We start from the raw sequence: 25,965 nt of genomic DNA on the forward strand, positions 1-25,965 counted from the left end.
AGTTGGAGGGGGAGCCTGCCGAGATACTTGGCGCATTTGCACTGGACACTGCAGGTGGCGCAGTGGTTAATGCATCTGCCTAGCAAGCAGGAGATCCCAGGTTCAAGTGCCGCTCCGGCCCCATTTCTTCTCGTCGGCGCTGATTCCGCACAAAGTCGCGATTCACGATGCAGCTGGTATCATTAATTCCTTTCATGTCTCCCCCTTCCCCTTCAGTTTACATTAGATTTGTACTTAATATCCTGTTAGTTTCTTCATTAGTTATTTTAAAGAAAGCTCAACTTGATTGACACAATGTTTTTTTTTTCTTCATACTCATGACAAAATATTATAAAATTTAATTTTAAAAATTTCACCATGTTCATCTTACACGTCCCATCCATTACACTGTTGTTGTTGTCACCTCGTAGATTTCTTCCTTCCCTTGTATCCTAAAGCGGGAAATGGTACGAATCAAGAAACTGTATTTACCTGTCTCTCGCAAGGTTTTCTATCGATAATAGTCACTAATTGTTACTGTTAGCTTTCTCCACTATAATCACACTTCACACAATACTACATACCACTGCTTTTAAGTGAGCTATCTGATCAGCACTTTAATTAAACGTTGAAGCACTTCGCGCTGCCAGCTTTCTTATAATCCGCAGGCGAATCATCTGTAAGTCCCGTAATCGACCCGTACAAACATTCATTCTGACAGCTGGCCAACGATTCTGCCGAGAGCCTAACACTGCCCAAGGCTCTAAGCTCAGGACAAAACTCAGCCGTTGTTGTAGCTGGAAAGGCAGTTTTACGTATACCCACAACTCGCAGACGTTACCACTCGCTAGACTCATGAGTACTTAGTGACAGACGGATGAGGTAAAAGGAGTGAGCATAGAGGACACTAGTGTGTCCCCTTGTCGAGTACCACTCGAATGTTTGAGATTCGCTCTAGGTCGTATTACGAAGACATCGAAGCAATTCAGAGGAGGGCTGCTAGGTTCGTTACCGGTAGATTCGAAAAAGAAGCATGTATTACGGATATGTTTCGGGGACTCAAATGGGAATCACTGGAGGGAAAGCGACGTTCTTTACGAGTAGAATTACTGAGGAAATTTAGAGAACGGAAACTTGAGGCTGACTGCAGAACTATTCTATTACCGCCAACGTACATTTAGCGTAATGACCACGATGGTAAGATTATAAAGATTAGGGCACGAACGGAGGAACATGGATAAAGGTTTTTCCCCCGCTCTGTTGGCAAGTGAAACAGAGAAGGAAATGGCTAGTAGTAGTATAGGATATCCTCCGACACACACCATACGGTGGCTCGCTGAGTATGTATGTAGATGAAGAGGTGTAATAACAGTAACCGTAAAACTTTTTATCTACACTAGTGGCCATTAAAATTTCTACACCAAGAAGAAATTCAGATGATAAACGGGTATTCATTGGACAAATATATTATACTACAACTGACATGTGATTACATTTTCACGCAATTTGGGTGCATAGATCCTGAGAAATCAGTACCCAGAACATCCACCTCTGACCGTAATAACGGCCTTGATACGCCTGGGCATTGAGTCAGAGCTTGGATGGCGTGCACAGGTACAGCTGCCCATGAAGCTTCAACACGATACCACAGTTCATCAAGAGTAGTGACTGGCGCATTGTGACGAGCCAGTTGCTCGGTCACCATTGGCCAGACGTTTTCAATTGGTGAGAGATCTGTAGCATGTGCTGGCCAGGGCAGCAGTCGAACATTTTCTGTATACAGAAAGGCCCGTACAGGACCTGCAACATGCGGTCGTGCATTATCCTGCTGAAATGTAGGATTTCGCAGGTATCGAATGAAGGGTAGAGCCACGGGTCGTAACACATCTGAAATGTAACGTCCACTGTTCAAAGTGCCGTCAATGCGAACAAGAGGTGACCGGGACGTGTAACCAATGGCACCCCATACCATCATGCCGGGTGATACGCCAGTATGGCGATGACGAATACACGCTTCCAATGTGCGTTCACCGCGATGTCGCCAAACACGGATGCGACCATCATGATGCTGTAAACAGAACCTGGAATCACCCGCAAACATGACGTTTTGACATTTGTGCAGCCATGTCCGTCGTTGAGTACCTGTCTGTGACGCAACGTCCAGGGTAACCGAGCTGATAGTCCACGCTGCTGCAAACGTCGTCGAACTGTTCGTGCAGATGGTTGTTGTCTTGCAAACGGCCCCATCAGTTGACTCAGGGATCGAGATATGGCTGCACGATCCGTTACATCTATGCGGATAAGATGCCTGTCATCTCGACTGCTAGTGATACGAGGCCGTTGGGATCCAGCACGGCGTTCCTTAATACCGTCCTGAACCCACCGATTCCATATTCTGCAAACTGTCATCGGATCTCGTCCAACGCGAGCAGCAATGTCGCGATATGATAAACCGCAGTCGCGATAGGCTGCAATCCGACCTTTATCAAAGTCGGAAACGTGATGGTACGCATTTCTCCTCATTACACGAGGCATCACAACAACGTTTCACCAGGCAACGCAGGTCAACTGCTGTTTGTGAGTGAGAAATCGGTTGGAAGCTTTCCTCATGTCAGCACGTTGCAGGTGTCGCCACTTGCGCTAACCTTGTGTGAATGCTCTGAAAAGCTAATCATTTGCATATCACAGCATCTTCTTGCAGTCGGTTAAATTTCGCGTCTGTAGCACGTCATCTTCGTGGTGTAGCAATTTTAATGGCCAGTAGTGTATAATGTAGCCACGTTTTTGCTCAAGTTTCTGAATCTTGTGCTTCGTTGTATGGAGCATCACCCAGATTCATTGGAAATAAAACTATTTGCAGGTACGGCCGTGGCGGCGACGACTACAGCCGTGGCGGCGGCGGTGGCGACTACGAGTACGACGAGGGCGGCGGCAGCGGGGGGCGCGCCAGTCGGCGCTATCGCTCCCGGCTGGCGTCGCGGCACCTCGGCGGCGGCGACGGCGACTCCGACAACGATGCCGTCGGCGTGGGCGGCCGCTCCGTGCGCTTCTCCGGCGACTGCGGGGGCGGCGGTGGCGGCGGCGGCGGAGGGCCGTCGCACCACGGCAAGGAGCGGGAGCGCGTGCTCGACACGGAGGACGCGTCCCGCGGCCCGCTCAGCGGCATCACGCGCCTGCTCGACTCGCCGCGCGTCATGAAGCGGCTGCAAGAGTCCGAGCAGCGCGGCAAGAAGCGCGACAAGGAGCCGGCGCCGGCGCCCGCGCCGCAGGCGGCGCCCAAGGCAGCCAGCGCGCCCGCCAGGAGGGCGCCCGCCGCGCGGCAGGTCAGCGAGGACGACGAGATATCCAAGATCAAGAAGCAGAACAAGGCGTCCGGCAGCGGCGGCGAGGCGGCAGCCACCACGGCTGCCGCCGCCGACACCACCACCACCACCACCACGACGGCGTCGCCGAGGCCGCAGTCGGAGCGCGTCGCGGCGCTCAAGCAGCAGCGCAGCACCGACGCCGGCAGCGAGGATTCCTCCTCAGCCGAGCAGGCGCGCAGGACGCCGCCCGCCACCGTGCAAGAGGTGAGCAGCCCCGAGCTGCCAGAGGACGGCCAGCCCGACTGGTGGCTATAGTTCCGTCTCGGCGGCCGGGAGGCCCCAAACACCGGCCTCAGCGTGCTTCGCTGTGTGGCCGGTCTCACATCAGCCGTACCTCTCTCGAAGAACGGTTACTTTTCTCACGAGGTCTAAACTGCGATCTCCAATCGACAAGTATTTCTCTATTGTGCTACAAATATTGGACAAATTTTCTTTTCCCTCATTTAAATCCCTAATCGAGTGGATAGTGCGAGGCACTGTAAAATTCTGCCTCCTTTTCAGGCAGCTACGTAAGGGGAATCCCAATCGGAAAAGTTTGGAAGCAATTGCCGGTTTCCACATTTCCCTCACGACCGAGGGCAACCTCATTAAGACTTTATTTGGAAATGAGGACTGATCTCCCTACGTCACTAGTATGCCAGCCAAACAACAGGACGTCTTTCGATACCAAACTTCTAAGCTTGTGAGCGTTCACATACTGTACATTTACTAAGTTGTACCAGTCAAATGCGTATTTATTCTCCTGTTGGATTACTAACTTACGTCGCATTCGTGTGACTTTTCCCCTATTGGCTGTGATAAAGAGAAAGCGATAATTAGTGAGAGAACTGTGATCTCTAGCCTTAGGAGACGGAATGACAGTATCACCAGTTACTTTTGTTGTGTGTGATGATAGCATGCTAGCACATCCGCTCAAACTGATCTAAATGGTGGTTCTTCTAACCTGGCGTTAAACCTTGTCTAAGTGGGAAGAAATTAAGAATACGTCACCCTAGAGCATAAATGACGCCAGTTTAGCGCAAACAAGTTTAAAATCCTCAAACACCTTTTTACATTTCCAGAAGATACAGTTAATTTGAAAAATTTGCACACTAGGCACATCAGACATTCTCATCTCATGAAAAAGCCAGTGTGCTCTATAAAACTGCTAAGTATTCTTTTATTCCCTGTAGTCCTAATAGGGAAGTATGCTGAAGGTAGATGACGTAACAAACGTGAACATGCAGTTTAAATTGAATTTTCGAACTTCCCAATTTCAATTTCTCTTTTTCTAGGCGTCTATTTCGGACCTGTAAGAAACATGATAAGAACTGCAGCTGAAGCAATGCAAACGTGTACTTTTATTGCTTAGCTACCATTCCTTAACAAACTATTTCACCTCACAAGAATATGTCGTACATTCTGTCGTAATGCTTCCGCATGATGTAATAACGCGAGACAATTAGAGTATATTACTGAGTCCGTCGCTTGACAGAAAGGAGTGTGTTGTCATGACTAAAATGAGCTACATGTCCCTTAAGTGTTTAAGTTTGTATATATATTGTTGTGTATAAAACTCTTTACAATTCTTAGCAAACTAATTAATTATTAATAGCTTTGTAACAATTTTATATTTAGATTTTTTTGATAGCTGATTTTTAAATTTTTGTCTGTGTCCAATATTTTTCAAAAGTTTTTTTCTCCTGGGGCTGTTTTTAATTCCATGTTAACTTACAGGTTGTTGTACAGTAACAGTTCTTCGGACTAATACCGTTTTGTCAATATAACGTTAATGATCGCAGAGATCTGTTCGTTATGGTGCGTAGTTTCCTTATTCTTCTCCACACTGTGCTTGTATGGCTGACGATCATTGTGTCAAATGCTATGATATGACTAAGCGAAGTGTTTACTTGCCTGTGGATCCTGTCTTACCCCTACAGTCCATTCCTGTAGTAGATGACCAGCTAATAACTAACGATACCACATTATGACCTTCGGTGGCATTGCTGACAGCGACCTCTCTCCGAACAGTGTAGTTTCCCTTGTTAAAATTTCCTGACAAAAAATACTTCCCGTGGATTCTTTGTTGAAGTTACGTGCTCGGAAACAGTTATCTGTTTTTTCCTGTTGAAAAAATATCCAGTATTATTGAAAATTCCCTGGAATACTCATCAGAGCATGGAAATTCATGCCTGAAGCTCTTGATCGACAGTCATTTCCTGATTAGGAGCTTACTGAAGCTTTCCGAAATACGACAAGCTTTACTAGCCGCATTACTCTCTGTGGTGTATGCGAGATTTTTCATATCGGGGAGCTGTAGGTCGGACATGCATTAAAAGACGGCCCCAGGAGGAGAACTGAGAGAAAGAGCGAAGATAGTGACTCTTGCTGGAATACCAGGTTGCGACCAGCGACGGAGAATCGGACGACACGTCTTCGGCCGCAGGCGTCAACACGACGACCACGTCGGCTCAGCGCAAGACTTCCACGGGAACGGCGACCGGGGCTGGCCGCAGGACGTCCGACGCCGGTACTAAGAAGCCGGCGGTGCGGTCGGCGAGTTCGGAATCCAGCACGTCTTCCGAGTCGTCTTCCAGCGCCGCTGCCTCCCCCGTGCGCACCACGGCACCGGCGAGCACCGCCGCCTCTGCCGGAGCAGACAGTAGCGGCACTTCGACGGCGCGAGGCCGCGGCGCCTCTGGCGGTTTCCAGAGCCGTTTCCTCGCCAACCGCCAGCAAGCGGCTGCAGCCGCGGCTGCAGCAGCCTCCTCCACGAAGGAGGAGGACGAGGACGAAGAGGAGACGGAGACCAGCTCCGACTCGGAAGAGACCGAATCCGAAGAAGAGTCGGAGGACGAGACGGCGAAGAAGAAAACAGCGGAACCGGCGTCGACGTCATCGTCGTCGACGCGCGCCGTCGACCGCACAGATATCGGACCGCTGCTGGCCCGCAGTGCGAACGCGCGGGACACGTCGGACGCCCCCGCTACTTCGTCGAGGAGGAGGGACAGCCGCGACGAAGGCGGCTCGTCCACCGCCGGATACCGCCGCTACAGTACCGACGCGTCGTCGACTCCCAGCTACCGTTACGGAGCCAACAAGGACAAGGATAAAGAGGAGACGGGCAGCAAGTACCTGAGCCGCGGCAGGGCCGCGCAGCAAGAAGACGACACGCCGTCCTCCCGGTACGGCAGCAGCGGCTACACCAGCCGATTCCTCAACAAGAGCAAGAGCTCGGCGGCGCTCTCGCCCGAGGAGGACTCCGACTCGCGCAAGTACGGCGCCGGCAGCAGCAGCAGCACCGCCTCCGCGGCAGCTGGCGCCGACGATTCCTCCAGCAGGTACCCCAGTGGGCGGTCGCGCTACGCCGCGCTCAAGGACCGGCGGTCGCGGCTCGCGCGCAGCCGCAGCACGCACAACTTCGGCGGCGACGACCAGGACGAGCAGGACGACAGCCCCTCGTCGCCGACGTCGTCCGGCATGCCCGCCTCCTACCTGCCATCGCGCTACGCAGCCGGCTCGTCCACAGCTGACCTGGCGCGCAGCCGTTCCACCCACGCGCTCAAGTCACGCGAGAACTCGCCCGAACGGCCGAGCGCCTCCGGCTCTGGAGCCTCAGGGTAAGCGTTTGATTGTAATCTCATAGCTCCTAGCCGGCCGGAGTGGCCGAGCGGTTCTAGGCGCTTCAGTCTCGAACCGCGTGACCGCTACGGTCGCAGGTTCGAATCCTGCCTCGGGCATGTATGTGTGTGATGATCTTAGGTTAGTTAGGTTTAAGTAGTTCTAAGTCCTACGGGCCGGTCAGGGTGGCTGAGCGGTTCTAGGCGCTTCAGTCTTGAACCGCGCGATCGCTACGGTTACAGGTTCGAATCCTGCCTCGGGCATGGACGTGTGTGATGTCCTTAGGTTAGTTAGGTTTAAGTAGTTCTAAGTTCTAGGGGACTGATGACCTCAGATGTTGAGTTCAAAAATGGTTCTAATGGCTCTGAGCACTATGGGACTTACCTTCTGAGGTCATCAGTCCCTTAGAACTTAGAACTACTTAAACCTAACTAACCTAAGGACATCACACACATCCATGCCCGAGGCAGGTTTCGAACCTGCGACCGTAGCGGTCACGTGGTTCCAGACTGTAGCGCCTAGAACCGCTCGGCCACTACGGCCGGCAGATGTTGAGTCCCATAGTGCTCAGAGCCATCTGAACCATTTTGAAGCGGTGTAGTGCAGCAACTTGACGTGGCATGGACTGGACAAGTCTTTGGAAGTTCCCCTGCAGAAATATTGAGCCGTGCTGCCTCTAAGCCACCCATAATAGCGAAAGTGTTGTCGCTGCAGGACAAACCACCTCTCGATTATGTCCCATAGATGTTTGATGGGATTCATGTCGCATGCTCGAACAGTCCAGAATATTTTTGAAAGCTGTCTCATTGTCATCCACAAAAATTCCATCTTTGTTTCGGAACATGAAGTCCATGGATGGCTCCAAATGGCCTCCAAGCTGCCGAACACAACCATTTCTAGTCAATGATCGGTTCACTTGGAACGAGAGATCCAGTCCATTCCATGTAAACGCAGCCCATATAATTATGGAGCCACCTCCAGCTTGCACAGTGCCCTGTTGACAACCGGGGGCCATGGTTTCGTGGGGTCTGCGCCACACTTGAACCCTACCATCAGCTCTTGCCAACCGAAATTAGGACTCAGCTGACCAGGCCATGATTTTCCAGTTTGCTAAGGACTAACCGATATGGTCACGAACACAGGAGAGGAGCTGCAGGCGATATCGTACTGTTAGCAAAGGCACTCGTGTCGGTCCTCTGATCAAGCCAAATTTCGCCGCATTATCCTAACGGATGCGTTCGCCTTACATTTCACGTTGATTTCTGCAGTTATTCCATGCAATGTTATTAGTCTGTTAGCACTGAGAACCCTTCTCAAACGCCGCTGTTCTCGGTCGTTAAGTGAAGGCAGTTAGCCACTGCGTTTCTATAGCTAGAGGTACTGAAATTTGGCATTCACGGCACGCTCTTGACATTGTGATCTAGGAATATTGAATTCCTTTCCGAAATGGAATGTCCCATGCATTGCATGTAGCTCCAACTCTCATTCCGCGTTCGGAGTCTGTTAATTCCTATCGTCCGACTATAATCAACTCGGAAACCTTTTCACATGAATCACACGAGTGCGGAAGTCAGCTCTTCCAAAGCGCAGCCCTTTTATACCTTGTATACGCCATACTACCGCCACCTGTACGTGTGCATATCGTCACCCCACGGCTTCTGTAACCTCAGTGTAAAAAGTATGGGGGACATGACAGCTAGTAGCCTGGACTTGTTTGTCACCAGCAATACACCATTGGGAGCCTGATATTGTTGACTCCCACTATGATGTCACTTCCACTGCGCAAGCATTCTGCAGGCGAGTTCTCAAATGGCGAACTTATCCTGATACAATTTAGTGTTTCAGAAAAAAAAGACGTAACACCAGCCATAAGTAAAATTAAGAAATGACTTTTTTACGTGCTTAGAGGCACCACAGATATACGAATTTCAGAATTTCCACTTCAGTTTTGTACGAGGGAGAAACTACGACATTATACATGCAGTTGGCTGCCTCCACAAATGATATTTCTATCAAAATTAATAATGTTCATAGCCGGCCACTATAGCCGAGCGGTTCTAGGCGCTTCAGTCCGGAACCGCGCTGCTGCTACGGTCGCAGGTTTGAATCCTGTCTCGGGCATGAATGTGTGTGATGTCCTTAGGTTAGTTAGGTTTAGGTAGTTCTAAGTCTAGCGGACTGATGTCCTCAGATGTTAAATCCCATAGAGCTTAGAGCCATTTGAACCATTTTTGAATAATGTTCATATATTTCAAACGGAATAACGATAACGTTCATTCTAGAATTAAACCAATAAATCAAAACACGGACTGATTCAATTAGAACAAATGTGTACATTGCTCTTACCTACAACTTTGAATACGGTTTACAGTAACAACATTAACATATGTGTACTGCATGCTATATTGATGAACAATCACAGATAAATGTGCCATAAGTTGTTTACTACCTTCTGTAAGTCGTTCGTAATGGAAAAGAACTTGCAGTAGAAGAGATATCTTTCACAGAAACGAAGATGAACTAGTGTTTATAGCTCTTAAGGTATGCATTCGAGAACCCATGTTTAATAGACATTTTTCTTATTTTTATCCATATTGAAATAGGGAATAATTTTGTGTAAAAAGAGTCGAAACTCTAGTTTTCCCACATTAAGTCCAGCACCTAGCGTCCTTAATAAAAGATAAAATCCGTAGACAGACTTGAGAGTCTCCATAGAAAGTAGTCATACTTTAGTATTACCAATCTCAGATCTGAATCTCAAAATAAATAAAAGTTTGTTAAATCACAAAATACATGTAGGTTGCAAACGTGGTTAACTCTCGAAAAATTATGAATTGTTGTCCAGCATTCACTGGACAAGTTATCGTAACTGCGCACGAGAAACCCACGAAATATTCTCAGAGTCCGAACCGCCTCTCGTCACCAAAAACTTACAGCTGGTGAAAGCATTCTGTGTTCAACCCGAAACGTGGGGCCAAACACTTGCTCAAACCGACAAGGACCTGCCCCATACGTTGTCCCAAAATCAAGGATCCTACTCCAGCCTCTGGATGGCCTTCCGTACCCCGAGGTGGACGTTGCCCAGTGACCAGTTATTATGCTCAAACTATAAACAGGTAGAGTTTATCGCATTTTATATCACAGCAAGGGCAAAACAAATAACATGTGAAGCTGAACGTTTCGAGTTGATCAAAACCAGCCGTTGAGATAAATAGTTCGCTAACAAATAACAAAACAGTTAATCTCTATGGTTTCACATTTTCGTTTTGATTAACAGTTCCTAAAAAGCTTCTTCACTTAAAATTAGTTGTTTCTCGTGGTGCCATCATAGATTCAATACAATTGGAATCTTGCGCAGTTAGAATTAAATTTAAAAATAACAAAAATATATATTGGTTTATCTGCTTTGAATTACTTTGGTCTTACACTGAATTAGTGTCGATACATTATTTAATTGCAGAAAAAAATGTGTATATATCTAAATGTGTCGCCACGAGCTCCTTATACTGAGACTTCGATCACTGCTGTACCGTTTTTTGTTTTTTTTTATTAAACTGTTACTAATTTATAAAGGTTTGTCTGTTACATGTGTAACGCCACAGTACTTTTAAACTTCATACTTGTTATAAATTAGATATTGACACAAGAGGGAAATAGCGCTGTTTTCAGAAACTTGCACGTAACAAATGCAATGTGGTAAGTATAACTGGAAAAAATCCGTTATTGAGCGAGATGCTTTGGTAGACAACGAAGAAAAAATTATTTCAATCAGTTCAGTAATTTTCGAGATGTAAGTCTGAAGCTGTTTGTGGACGTGAAAATTTCACACAGTAAAAAAAAAAATGCAAAATAAAAAAATACTACAACACTGGACCCAATTAGAATGAAGAATAGATATCTTATATCATTAGCGATAGTACAGAGATCCATACTATATGTGAATTTCAGACGTCTTACGTAAGAAATATAGGCTTTAAAGCATTTTTTTGCCGCCGCAGAAAGAGAGAGCACAGTGGCGTGCCTGCAGACGTTGCTTGACGCGACAACGTCGCAGCTTTGGACCTTAGACGTCACTCACCAAAATCATATGTTAACTGCTTTTATTTATTCTTACTGTAGCTGACATGAACACAGACTATTGCTAAATGCACAAGGATATTTAACTTGATCTAAACTCGTGTTTGTACCTCACTAAAAGAAGTAGATACATTCATAAGCAAAGATTATTTTAATATTCCATCACTAATTCACTGTGTTCGCATTGATGGTATCACTACTGGAATTTAAGGATTCCATTAATGCAGAAACCACGCGGGGAGCGAATAACTATTTCAGACGAATTTAGTAATTCTTGACTGCGTGTTTAAGTGTTTCGAAGTTCTCGATAGCTCACGATAAAACTTTTCAGCTACATAACTTTTCAATTACATTTTGATTTTCCGTGTGCCCTGGACTGAGCCGAAGGTTCATGAAGTGTGGCAGACAAGCCGACTAGTGTGACGTCACAAGTTCGTTGCAGGGCCCGTATTTCTCATTGGCCCCACGCTAAGAGGGAATGACTACGACCAACAGCTCAAGGCCAAACAAAATAAGGACGTGCAAAATCGTGGAGAACAATTCCGTTCCCCAACTCGTCTTTGGACATTTTGCACAGCACCTTAACAGAAATTTGGGATAATATTTGGCTGTAATTACTCAAAGTAATCCACGTTTTGCCGGCCGGGGTGGCCGAGCGGTTCTAGGAGTACAGTCTGGAACCACGCGACCGCTACGGTCGCAGGTTCGAATCCTGCCTCGGACATGGATGTGTGTGATGTCCTTAGGTTAGTTAGGTTTAAGTAGTTCTAAGTTCTAGGGGACTGATGACCTCAGAAGTTAAGTCCCATAGTGCTCAGAGCCATTTTAACCCTTTTTTTAATCCACGTTTCAAGTCCCAGATGTCTGTTATAAGCACCTCTCCGGCAGACGTCTGCGGTTTTGTCGAATTAACAGTCAACATTTGTGGCCCTACACTGCTGTGTTTGATCTCAGGGTTGAAATGCTACTCCCCTGTTTCACTGTAAGAGAGAAGTTAATGAAAGAACGCCTCCACTTGTGCAGGAAATTGTTTGTGAGGCTGTTGAGACGGCCAGGGTGGCCGAGCGGTTCTAGGCGCTACAGTCTGGAACCGCGTGACCGCTACGGTCGCAGGTTCGAATCCTGCCTCGGACATGGATGTGTGTGATGTCCTTAGGTTAGTTAGGTTTAAGTAGTTCTAAGTTCTAAGAGACTGATGACCACGGCAGTAAAGTCCCATAGTGTTCAGAGCCATTTGAACCTTTATATATATATATATATATATATATATGCTGTTGATAAATTTTATTCAGTGTCCATATACAATTAAGCATAAGGTGACGAAGCACCCATGTTACAAAATTTGTCGAAGAACAGGTCCTCGTAGACAACAGTCTAAATATTGTCACAGTCTGTTGCTCGATGATTCGAAGTATGAGTTGTTAAGTGGCTTCCAAATACTCGTGACGAAAATTATTCCACCCCCCGGATACGAACTGACTACTGTTGCTCCGCGTGTTGGCCGTCTTGACTACGGAGGTGCGCTTTGAAAGGAAAGAGCAAGAATTTGTCGAGTGACACCAGGCGTCTGAGTAACTATGGACGCATGATGTCATTGTGTTAGTTGCTGTTACATTCCTTAGCCGAGCAGTCTAGAGCGCTGCAGTAAAGGACTGTGCGCTTGATCCCGGCGGAGGTTCGAGTCCTCCTTCGGGCATGGGTGTGTGTATTTGTACTTACGATAATTTAGATTGAGTAGTGCGTAAGCTGTGTGTAAGCTTAGGGACTGATGACCTTAGCAGTCCCATAAGATTTCACACACATTTGAACATTTAAACTGTTACATTCAAGTTCAAAGCGATGTGCCCTTGTCTTGTACATAGTTACTTATCTATTTGAAATTATTTTAACAATGGAAAATCCAGGATGGAATGTAACAATATTATGAAGAAGGTAGTTGCTGGTCAACATACAGCGGAGATGCTGAGTCGCAGATAGGCACAACAGAAAGACTGTTAGAAAATGAGCTTTCGTCCAACAAGACCTTCGTCGGAGATATAAGATACACACACACACACATACACACACACACACACACACACACACACACACACACACACACACACCACACTCACACGCACACACACACACACACACACACACACACACAAGCGCACGCAAACGCAACTTACGCACACATGACCGCAATCTCTGGCTGCTGTGGTCTCAACAGCCAGAGACTGTGGTCATGTGTCTGTGAGCTGGGTTTACGTTCTATCTCCGATGAACGCCTTGTTGGCCGAAAGCTCCTTTTCTGACAGTCTTTTCGTTGTGCCTATGTGCGACTCAGCATCTCGTGTGGTGAGTAGCAACTACCTTTTTCATAATACTGTTCGGAATTCTTTTACGTCTTCTGTTTTAATGGCGTAACTCAACAAGGGAACTAGTAATACTTCTACAAAAATAGTCAAAAATTATATCCTGAAGCATTATGCAAATCGTAAGCTTACACGACAAAATATTAGTCACCCTCTCAAAACAGCCGACTGGTCGCTTTGAATCGCTGTAGATTGTGTAGAACTGACACCATGAGATCATGTGATTCTTTACCGATGATGTAAGTCATACCAGCGATGTGGAGTTTGTGTGCGTCGCTGTTGAACTGAATCAGATCGGGGTCGACGTAGAGACATCACAGACTGGTAGAAGGGTCTATCGTGTTTGGTAGTGCTGATGACAGTTGACATTACCCGATTTGTCGGCGTATCAACGCGGACTATCCGATGTGTGTATAAGAAATGGTGTACTACTCATAGCCATGGACATAGCGTAAGAACAGTGTTGGGAATATGATCCTACTTAACAGGAACCAGAGATGGATCTCATATATCGTCAATGACAATTCGTTTCAAACATGACAAGAAATGCTGCTGCCAGTGAAGTAGTTCAGTCTCAACCACTGTCCGAGGGAAAACTGCGAAGGGAACAGCTTGCAATGGATATCTGGAATCGGATATCTCACAAAGCCCATTGATCACTGCGGCACACGAATCTGCACTTCAGTGGGCCAAACAACACAGAAACTGGACATTAGCTAACTAGAGGTGTGTAGCGAGGTCCAAAGAGGGGCGGTGTTGTTTTTTTTACAAGTAATGTAACGTATCAAGTGCGCTAGTGGCCCAATGAGGAGGGGTGTGGATCTGCAGTTCACACCGAAGGTGGTTCTATAATGTTTTGGGGGCATTTTTCATACCGTGATTTGGGCCCATTACGTTTACAGTTTACATAAACCTGGAAACTCATCTCAACATTGCCGGTGACCGTGTGCTGCCCTTTCTTTTCAATCTTCGCGACGAGTAAGCTGTGTATATTCCCTTCTTCCAAGATGAAAATAGCTGCGTTTATAGTGCAGCACACATACGTTCCTGGTTTGATGAACACTAAGGCACACTATCTCATCTGGACTGTCGCAGTGAATCACAGAGGATGTGCCTGGGACTATTTGGAACGGCTGGTGTAACGTAGCAATCAACATCAATACTATCTGATACCTCTATGGGATCCATTCATTGAGTGACTTCAACTGGGTATTGCTTATCAGGATTAAGTTATAGTATATCTTGTTTGCCGAACTGAAGGCATCATAAAGTCTAAGGACGGTGGTACATGGTGTTAGTGTGATGTCTTCTGGGAGTGACCAGTTTCTTTTTTTTTTTTTTTTTTTAATTCGGAGTGCTGATTTTTGGCTTAATAAAATTTACAAGTCAAGAAACTAACCGAAACTGATATTACTAGTCACAATGAGCATTTCACACCCAGTATACTGGTGAATGTACCCACTCGATAGAGGGACTTACTGTGCTAATTCCGTAGTGAGGTAGTCCACTGTTAAGTGTCGACACTTGTGCCCGCCACAGGTCCGGTGAGAAGGATGGCGCGGCACTCAGCTCGTGGGCGCGCTACCTGAAGAACAAGTATGGCAACCGCGGCAAGGACGGCAAGGATGGCGCCTCCGGCAGCGGATCCTCTCTGGCCTCTGGCGCCGGATCCTCCACGTCGGCGTCCCGACGCCTCTCCCTCGGCCTGCCACTCCGACACAATTCGGCCAGCATTGAAAGCTCTGACGACGATCAAAAAAACCCGGCAGGCTCCCCCACTTCCCCTACAGCAGCAGGTAAGTGAAATGACCACCAACTGACTACATTATGTACAAATGTTCCAGCGGTCATCACGAACTGTTCAATGATACTATAAAGCCACATGCCGCATGTCTTTATCTTCATATTCGTTCTCTAGTATTCCGTAAAACTTACATTTCTCTTCTCGCTTTCTTTTCTCCTATTTATTAATGTTGCTTTTTCTCAGTGATGGACTTCCAACCATGTAGTTCTTGAACTCTTAATTTTTATAACTTCTTAGCTTAAAAACGGAGTTTAAAGAATTCCTCTTCGTTTATTATAAATCTATAACAAATCCTCTCTTCTGCTATCTTTTTTTTTCTTTCTGACATTCAATTTACAGTTACGTCTGCGTTCCTGGAATACCCGAATATTTACGAGGGCGATAAGTTCCTGGCCTGGCGTTGATACCTGTGAAATTTCTTTTCATTATTTTGCACAATGACAACGACCTTACCGCTGTGGTAACACCGATTCCCGTCAGATCACCGAAGTTAAGTGCTGTCGGGCTGGGCTAGCATTTGGATGGGTGACCATCCGGTCTGCCGAGCGCTGTTGGCAAGCGGGGTGCACTCAGCCCTTGTGAGGCAAACTGAGGAGCCACTAGCTTGAGAAGCAGCGGCTCCGACTTCGGAAACTGGCATACGGCCTCGAGAGCTGTATGCTGACAACATACCCCTCCAAATCCGCATCCAATGACGCCTATGGTCTGAGGATGACACGGCGGCCGGTCGGTACCGTTGGGCCTTCATGGCCTGTTCGGGAGGCGTTTTTTTATGTTGCACAATAACGAGGTAGGATTTGACAGAAAGCTCAACAATGACCGCATCTTATCTGAAAAGTAGGACGCAGAAGGTTGTAGAATAGAGTCAACATTTGAATCTGACAACAGTCTTGTAAAGTATGGGGCGGTACAGGGTTTTGTTCTGGGTCCGTTGCTTTTCTTGATTCATATTAAATCTTCCACTGAATGAGAATAGCTTAACGCTTAACTCCAACTAAAAGCAAGACATTCAGTTGCTAATACGAAACTTCCAAAAGCCGCCAGTCAATGAAGTGGACAATTTGAAATTCTTAGGACTGAGGGTAAATGCAAACCTTTCTTGGTAGCACCACACTCAAGATCTTGTACGGGAACTGAATGCTGCTAAATTCAATAGAAGAGTAATCTCCACTGTCTGTGACACTGAAACGTGAAGTTTTGTATACTTTTCATACTTTCACTCTGTTATCTCCAGTATCAAATTCTGGAGCAACTCTGTGCACTAATTAAGAACTGCAAAATAATAATAGCACAATACTGTATATCAGAACATAAAAAAGTACTTCAAAAAGGGAAAAGCTGTGGCATCTGAAGTATATATCGTGGGAACAGCTATGCTATTTACCAAACTCGACACCTTTGACTTGCACACGTTCTCGATCGTAAGAACTTTGTGTCATGAAAATCATTAGAGTCCAATGTAATGATTATTACATCAGCAGAGTCGTACTTTTTCATAACTCCAGAATCGCGTTTCAGGGGTGAGAACAACTCACAGTAAGAGAAAAAATTTGCGTAAAATGTGTTGACCTAAATGTAACAATGTTTAAAATTTAGTGTATTTTTATATAAAAAATAACAAATTTTCCCCACCAGGCCGAGAACTTTCCATCTGACCCCCTAAAGAATATCTCGATTTTGCCATATTTTAAATTTTATCGATGAACTTGTTGTATCTGCCTTACATCCCCCAGCTTTGTTCGGCCAAATACTGTGTGGCAGTTCCTTTACTGTGATCGTGTGCTGCGTACTGGTCTCATTTTTAGCTAAAGTCCACAAACAACTAATCGTCGCGTTTACGAACATTGAGTGTTAGCACCCATAACTGAGCTGCCGTCGTTCCTCGTGGTAGAACTCTTAACAATGGACTGCTCCATTTTCTTTTGGCTCCTCTAGTGGCGTGATGGAGTACTACGGCGAGGTGATTTCAGTGCGTAGGCTTCCAGGACTGCAGACATGTCCATGCAAACAAATTATGTAACTTTATTTTTTTCGACATGATAGTTAAAAGTTCAGGCAGCTACTGCTAGCCTGTTACTCTGCGGAATCCCAAGAAACTTTTATAGTAGCAACAGATTAACAGTTATGAGTCAGTCCCCTAAGCACAGTGTTGGCATGTTGCGACAGGTTTCGCAGCGGCGGCAGGTACCTCCCCTAGGAGCCAGTACCTGCAGAAACGCCGCCAGCTGTTTAAGATCGGAAGTCGGGGGAGCGAGCCCGGAAACTTCACGTGGCCTCGCGGCATTGCCGTCGGCCCGGACAACAGTATCGTCGTAGCAGACTCGAGCAACCACCGCGTACAGGTCTTCGACGCCAATGGCACCTTCGCCAAGGAGTTTGGCAGCTACGGCAGCGGTGAGGGCGAATTCGATTGCCTCGCCGGAGTCGCTGTCAACCGTATCGGCCAGTTCATCATCGCAGACAGATACAACCATCGCATCCAGGTAGGTAACGTTAAGTATGCCTCTAGCTCTGCAGATGTTTCAAACTAATTCTCGCGCGATTAAAGGTCCATTCGCACTTGACAGAACGGAATTGAACAGAATGTCGAAACATTACAAAATGCATCTCATATGCCGGTATTCACACAGGCCGTCAAAGGAACAGAACGAGAGGTCAGATCAAGGTTACTCACAAGGGAACCTCCCCACCGCACCACCCTCAGATTTAGTTGTAAGTTGGCACAGTGGATAGGCCTTGAAAAACGAAACACAGATCAATCGAGAAAACAGGAAGAAGTTGTATCGAACTATGAAAAAAATAAGCAAAATATACAAACTGAGTAGTCCATGCGCAAGATAGGCAACATCAAGGACACTGTGAGCCTAGGAGTACCGTGGTCCAGTGGTTAGCGTGAGCAGCTGCGGAACGAGAGGTCCTTGTTTCAAGTCTTCCCTCGAGTGAAAAGTTTAATTTTTTCTTATTTTCAGACAATTATCAAACTTCAGGCATTCACACATAATCAACTTTGCTCTCCAAAATTCCAGGACATGTTCAGACTTGCTTGGACATATGCAGGATTTGACGGTCTACACACGGAAAAATTTAAAAGCGTTTAAAACATATGTTTTGACAGAGCACAGGGAAAACTGCAACTGTGAAACTGTTGCATGCATTTGTTGCAGTTTATGTGACCAACTCTTATGTTTTCATCACTTTTTGGGAGTGATTATCACATCCAAAAGAAAACCTAAATCGGGCAAGGTAGAAGAATCTTTTTTCCCATTCGCCAAATGTACAAGTTAGGTGGGTCGACAACATATTCCCGTCACGTGACACACATGCCGTCACCAGTGACGCATAGAACATATTAGACGTGTTTTCCTGTGGAGGAATCGGTTGACCTATGACCTTCCGATCAAATGTTTTCGGTTCCCATTGGAGAGACACGTCCTTTCGTCTACTACTCGCACGGTTTTGCGGTGCGGTCGCAAAACACAGACATAAAACTTACTACAGTGAACAGAGACGTCAATGAACGAAAGTACAGATCATAACTTTGCGAAAATAAAGAAAGTAAACTTTTCACTCGAGGGAAGACTTGAACCAAGGACCTCTCGTTCCGCAGCTGCTCACGCTAACCACGGGACCGCTGCGCTCCTGAGCTCACAGTGTCCTTGATGTTGCATATCTTGCACATAGACTACTCAGTTTGTATATTTTGCTTATTTTTTTCATAGTTCCACACAACTTCTTCCTGTTTTCTCGATTGATCTGTGTTCAGTTTTTCAAGGCCTATCCACTGTGCCAACTTATAACTAAATCTGAGGGGGGTGCGATGGGGAGGTTCCCTTGTCAGAAAGAAAGTTTTCACGTAGATATTGGTGTACGGAACGGTGTCGTCTGTTAACATCAGAAGTTAACCTAGTTCGGCCGCACTTACGCTCATTACAGTAATGGATGTTGTGTTTTTGAATCTTCTTAATCTTTATTATTTTGGTTTAGGACAAGAGGAATACTCGATACAAGTCATCGGCTGCTGTGGCGTCACAATGTGGTGTGTACTTTCACAGTTTGGTTTTTAGCTGACCAAGTAAACGAACGTGAAAGCAAAAAACCTGATTGTAGTGACAGACTGCCATGTAGCATAGCCCAAAGTCTAGGTTAGGTTGGAAGGTGACAGACTGGTTGTGAAATGGCGAAGTCAACGAAGGTGAAAGCAAAACACGTGGTGGTGTTGACGGACTGATCTGCAGCTTAGCCAGCTTCAAAATCACTGATATCACGATATAATCACCATGTTGCTTACGATGTTTGTCACATGCAAGGAGGTACTGTATAATAAGGGGAGATGTCACAAGCTTGAAGCCGACATCGGTCGCGTTAGTTGTCCCGAACATTATCTTCTTATGGAAGCAATTAGATCAAAAATATCAGCTCGCGTCATTTATGGGTGTTCTAATCATTCTAAGAATGGTTGGTCATTCGAAACATATAACAAAATAAAACTCGGTATACATATCAAACCAAAAATACCTCTCAGAATGTATTCCCGACGCTGTGTCATTCACACAAGCAAAGTAATAGTTTCTGTTTAAAAGAAACTGTCTTCTGCACATGGCAGAAATGAAGATCAAGAAGCATTCATAAACAGTAGTCAAAGTTTTGGGTCGTCTAACATGGCAATGCTGGCTTCAAAACAACAAACAGCGTAAGTCTATAGCGGCATCTCTACGTATTATATCTGCATGGTCGCATGTTTCCTATATCACTGGTCACAACCGACGACTAGTTTCGAATATTCCTCTTTATTGTTTGCTTTGTTTTCCTAACACATTGTAAATGGTTCCATGATGACATGGATTTTTTTCCGTTGAGCATTCATCCACCAAAGAAGCCAGCTATCTGAAAACGAAAAATTATTTTGTTTTACAGTAACTGGACAAATACAAAGCCTGCACAATATTTAAATAAGAACATAAATTGACGAAATAGATTTCACTAAATATTCTTTTTTTATTAGGAAAAAAGGAAGGTCTACGCATCAAGAAAAATAGTTGTTTTCAACTTTATTCAATTTACCGTACAAACTTTTTCAATAATATCCATTACCAAGTTTTCTTTGGCTATTAATAAATGTTGTTATGCTTGTTCGTTAATTTAGGATATTATGTTCCGACTTCTTGTAACGCAAACGATATTTCATAACCTCACTTTGAGCGTTAAGTAGCGGGTTAAGCAAAGTTACGTTGTGTTCAAGTCCAATCTAGTGTGAACACACCACCATTTGACAGTGGAATTGCATGTCATTCCATTCCGTTCCAACATCTAGTGTGAATCGGCCCTATACTGAAAATGTTATTATTTTGCACTCAGTGCAAATTGCCCTTATGGGACGCTAACTGCAGTTCCTGGTCATATTTCATTATACTGTAGCGACCGCTACTCACGTCGACTACCGTGTCTGCCCACGTTAGTCCCGTTCGCGCCATCCATAGATACAGTTGTGTCGCAAATTCAGTGACTGCTCGGCAATAAATGAATAGCGAAAACCGCCAAGTTTGAATCCGCCGCTTGGAGGGCTGAAGAATGTTGTTTCCTACTCCTTCGAGTTATCATTTTTGTTTTTATGCTCATTCTGTTCCTTGGTTACTGTTTTTGTTGTTTACAAGTCACCCATATAGCAACTATGCTTCTTTTTCTGTAATTCCAAGCAATAAACCATTCAAGTATATTCTCAGTGCGTGTTCGAATATTTATTAAGAACTGGTAGTTCTACATGACGAGAATATACCCGTCAATACTGAATGTTTCAAAATGAATGTGGGAGTTTTAAAACTTAATAGCATTTTTTACTTTCAGCTTCCAATTACCATATGAGTAAACTTTAAATAAAAGAACAACTCGGTTCTGTTTGTGTACCTTGTGCATACATGTGTACTGTTTCCTGTATCTGCCATTAGAAAATGCTAGTAGCAAAGATGATGACTGGTTTATTTTACGCTTTGCAAGGACTGACTCTCTTGTTACAACACAAAATACATTTTGTATCAAGTTCCATTGTAACCCTTCAAGTGATAATATCCATCAATGATGTCATCATTTTAAAGACATCGGCTGTCTCTACATAGGAAAGAGTACTCGATGACTAAGAGTGACCAAAGAAAATGTTGAACGAGTGAGGGAGTCTCTCACATGTAGCCCCACGAAATCAGTTTGGAAAATTAGTCGTGAATTAGCAATTCCAGTGATGTCTGTATGGAGACTTTTAAAGAAACACTTGCAAATATGTCATCATTTGCAGTTGTTAAAAGCTCTAAAGCCTGCAGACTACCATTTAAGTGACAACTTTGTAAAAAAATTGTTGTTGCATGATGATGAAGATATTCTAGAGCTTGTCATCTACAGTGATGAGTCTACTTTTCACCCAAGTGGAAATGTGAACATACATAATGTGTGCATCTGACGGTCAAAAAAATCCCTGCAAGATGGCACAATTGCAACGAGACTCCCCTAAATTGAATATTTTTGTTGCCATACCCTGGCACGCAGTTAGTGGGCATTACTTTTTCTGTGAATCGACTGAAATTGATGTTTCTTATTTTGGTGTGCTAGAACTATGGATTTTTCCTAGACTGGAAGAAGCTGAGCCACAGAACTTTATTTACCAGCAATATGGTGCACCATCTCACTAGCATAATTCAGTATGTCACTGGTTAAATGACACTGTACTCAACTGCTGGATAGGACGCAAGGGGTTGTTTGAAAGCTCATTTTGCATGACCTCCACATTCACTTGATCTGACGCTATTGTACTTTTACTTTTGGATATTCAAAAAGGATCATATGTATATACATCCACTACCAGCTAGTATAGCTGACTGAAGAAACAGGATTTACGCAGTTGTTACAACAATTACTACAGACGTACTGAACAAGGTCTGGGAGGAACTCTCGTATTGACTCAATGTGTGTCATGTGATTAAACACTTATAAGTAAACAATATCTGAGTTACTCTTTCATTTGATGTATTATTTATAATTGTAAATTGAGCGTAATAAATGTTCTTCTTCTTCTTTCTTGGCTCTACAGCTCATGATGACCCTTGGTATCTTCTACAGTTTCCTTCCATTTCTCTCAGTCCTTTGCCAGTACTCTCCAGTTTCTATAGCCCATCTTCCTAAGATCTTCGATTACTCCATCTTCCCATCTGGCTCTTGGTCGACCATGTCCTCTCTGCTCTCCCGGCTTTCCTTGTAATATTCTTTTTGATACCTCTGTATCATTCATGCGCGCCACATGTCCCGCCCACCTCAGTCTGGATGATTTCACTATCCTCCTGATGGGTTGGTCTTTGTATATGATGCACAACTTATGTTTGTATCCCCTCCTCCATCCTCCTCTTTCACAGATTGGGCTGATGATTCGTCTAAATACCTTTCTTTCAAATGCATCCAATATTTCAATATCTTTAGTTGTTAATGTCCAGGTTTCAGAATCATATGTGAACACCGGTCATATAAGTGATTTGTAGAAAGTTAATTTAGTGGTATGAGTCAGGAGCCTTGAGGACAGAAGTCTTGTTAGGGCAAAATAGGCTCTGTTGGCTTGTATTAATCTCTGCTTAATTTTATAGGAGGTATCATTTAGATGGGTAGCTGTCGAGTCCAGGTATTTGAAATGTTCAACCCTCCCTAACATATAATCGCCCATTGTTATTGCATTTAGCATATTTTCTCTATGTGCTTTTCCAGCTGCCATATATTTTTTGTTCATTAATAATTAACCCCATGTTTCTACTAGCCTGGTTGAGAGCCGTAAATGTCTCTTCCATTGCTTTTTGTTTTCTTGCTATTATATCTATGTCATCTGCACTGATTTATAGAAGATCATTCCTCTATTCAGAAGATTTGCATTTCTCATCGCCCAATCTAGAGTGGTATTAAAGAGAAGACATGCCAATGCATCCCCTTGTCGCACTTCGTTTTTAATACTCAATGTATTGGACATCATTCCTCCTATTCTTATACTACCTTGTATTTCGCTCATTGTCATTCTTACCAGCCTTACCAACTTTCTCAAGATTCCCAGTTCAACTAGGGCTTGATATAACTGCTCTCTATTTATGTTATCATAAGCTGCTTTGAAATCTATAAAGAGGTGATGCGTGCCAACCCCGTATTCATTTGTTTTTTTCCAGGATTTGTCTGAAGGTGAATATTTGATGTATAGTTGACTTCCTGGGGAGAAATCCGTGTTGGTACAGCCCTGTCTCACTCTGTGTGATTGGGAGGATTCTGTCGAATAGTATATTAGAGACTATTTTATATCCCAGATTAAGTAGTGTGATCCCTCTGTAATTGACATACTCCCTCTGATCTCCTTTCTTATCTATGGGAAATATGATACCCTCTTTCCATTGTTGGGGCATTTTCTCCTCTTCCCACATTCTGGTGAACATTTTCAGAAGGCTTCATTCCAGCTCTCTACCTCCTTGCTTAAACAGTTCTGCTGGAATACCATCTGCCCCTGCCAACTTGTTGTTTTTCAATTTCTTCATGGCAATTTTCACTTCTTCTACATTTGGTGGGGCAGTGTTGTTGTCTAGGTCCTCTTCCCCATTCGTTTCTATTGGATTCCCTGGTACAGTTATTCTATGGTTGAGGAGGCTATAAGAATACCTGCACCATCTTTCACATATACCCTTCTCTTCACTTATTATATTCCCTGTATCACCTTTTATTAAGCTTGTTTTACTACCAAAAGGCTTCCATGTCGCATTCACCTTTCTATAGAATTTTCGTATTTCATTTTTGCTTCTCATGAGCTCCATTTCTTTGACACTTGCTTTCATCCATTCTCTCTTTTTTCTTTGGTGAGTCCTCTTTTCAATCCTCCAGTTTTCTTTGTATTCTTCTGCTATCCTTCTCGTACAGTGTGATCGCATTGACCTTCTATATGCTTCGTTCCTTTCTTTAGGTGCTATTTCGCATTTGGTATCAAACCATGATGGTCTTACTTGTCTTGTCCCAATTCCAAGTATCTGTTTTGCTGATGTCTCCACCATCTTTTTTATTGCTCCCCACTGATCTTAGATGTTGTTATATTCTCCAACATTTTCTGGAATCCAAGTTATTTTCTCCTGATACTGTTCTCTAACTTTCACTGACTCTAAAGTTGTTATATTTCTGTGCCCTGGGTCAGACTCCTTTTGCTGCATTAGATATCCTTGCCCTCACCCATGCCCATACCAGAAAGTGATATGTATCTATGTTTGGGTCTCTGATACTCCTCATGTCCAGTAGGACCGATTTTTGTCTCACATCTATCACAAATGGTCGATCTGGTTTACCGTGTTTCCATTTGGTAAGGTCCATGTTCCCCAACGTATTTACACTCCTGGAAATGGAAAAAAGAACACATTGACACCGGTGTGTCAGACCCACCATACTTGCTCCGGACACTGCGAGAGGGCTGTACAAGCAATGATCACACGCACGGCACAGCGGACACACCAGGAACCGCGGTGTTGGCCGTCGAATGGCGCTAGCTGCGCAGCATTTGTGCACCGCCACCGTCAGTGTCAGCCAGTTTGCCGTGGCATACGGAGCTCCATCGCAGTCTTTAACACTGGTAGCATGCCGCGACAGCGTGGACGTGAACCGTATGTGCAGTTGACGGACTTTGAGCGAGGGCGTATAGTGGGCATGTGGGAGACCGGGTGGACGTACCGCCAAATTGCTCAACACGTGGGGCGTGAGGTCTCCACAGTACATCGATGTTGTCGCCAGTGGTCGGCGGAAGGTGCACGTGCCCGTCGACCTGGGACCGGACCGCAGCGACGCACGGATGCACGCCAAGACCGTAGGATCCTACGCAGTGCCGTAGGGGACCGCACCGCCACTTCCCAGCAAATTGGGGACACTGTTGCTCCTGGGGTATCGGTGAGGACCATTCTCAACCGTCTCCATGAAGCTGGGCTACGGTCCTGCACACCGTTAGGCCGTCTTCCGCTCACGCCCCAACATCGTGCAGCCCGCCTCCAGTGGTGTCGCGACAGGCATGAATGGAGGGACGAATGGAGACGTGTCGTCTTCAGCGATGAGAGTCGCTTCTGCCTTGGTGCCAATGATGGTCGTATGCGCGTTTGGCGCCATGCAGGTGAGGGCCACAATCAGGACTGCATACGACCGAGGCACACAGGGCCAACACCCGGCATCATGGTGTGGGGAGCGATCTCCTACACTGGCCGTACACCACTGGTGATCGTCGAGGGGACACTGAATAGTGCACGGTACATCCAAACCGTCATCGAACCCATCGTTCTATCATTCCTAGACCGGCAAGGGAACTTGCTTTTCCAACAGGACAATGCACGTCCGCATGTATCCCGTGCCACCCAACGTGCTCTAGAAGGTGTAAGTCAACTACCCTGGCCAGCAAGATCTCCGGATCTGTCCCCCATTGAGCATGTTTGGGACTGGATGAAGCGTCGTCTCACGCGGTCTGCACGTCCAGCACGAACGCTGGTCCAACTGAGGCGCCAGGTGGAAATGGCATGGCAAGCCGTTCCACAGGGCTACATCCAGCATCTCTACGATCGTCTCCATGGGAGAATAGCAGCCTGCATTGCTGCGAAAGGTGGATATACACTGTACTAGTGCCGACATTGTGCATGCTCTGTTGCCTGTGTCTATGTGCCTGTGGTTCTGTCAGTGTGATCATGTGATGTATCTGACCCCAGGAATGTGTCAATAAAGTTTCCCCTTCCTGGGACAATGAATTCACGGTGTTCTTATTTCA

General features: G+C 45.3%; 1 protein-coding gene across 4 annotated transcripts in view; it reads left to right on the plus strand.

Annotated features, from left to right (window-relative positions):
* LOC124605816 (RING finger protein nhl-1) overlaps positions 1 to 25,965 on the plus strand; it is a 286,175-nt gene that overhangs the window by 247,132 nt on the left and 13,078 nt on the right. For all 4 annotated transcript variants that reach the window (XM_047137730.1, XM_047137732.1, XM_047137733.1 and 1 more), the window contains 4 exons: positions 2,840 to 3,548; positions 5,724 to 6,943; positions 14,918 to 15,174; positions 17,349 to 17,665. In XM_047137730.1, the coding sequence (XP_046993686.1) occupies positions 2,840 to 3,548; positions 5,724 to 6,943; positions 14,918 to 15,174; positions 17,349 to 17,665 (2,503 nt within the window). The remainder of the gene's footprint in view (positions 1 to 2,839; positions 3,549 to 5,723; positions 6,944 to 14,917; positions 15,175 to 17,348; positions 17,666 to 25,965) is intronic.

Source organism: Schistocerca americana, chromosome 3 (genome assembly GCF_021461395.2).
Source record: "Schistocerca americana isolate TAMUIC-IGC-003095 chromosome 3, iqSchAmer2.1, whole genome shotgun sequence".
Lineage (NCBI taxonomy): Eukaryota > Metazoa > Arthropoda > Insecta > Orthoptera > Acrididae > Schistocerca > Schistocerca americana.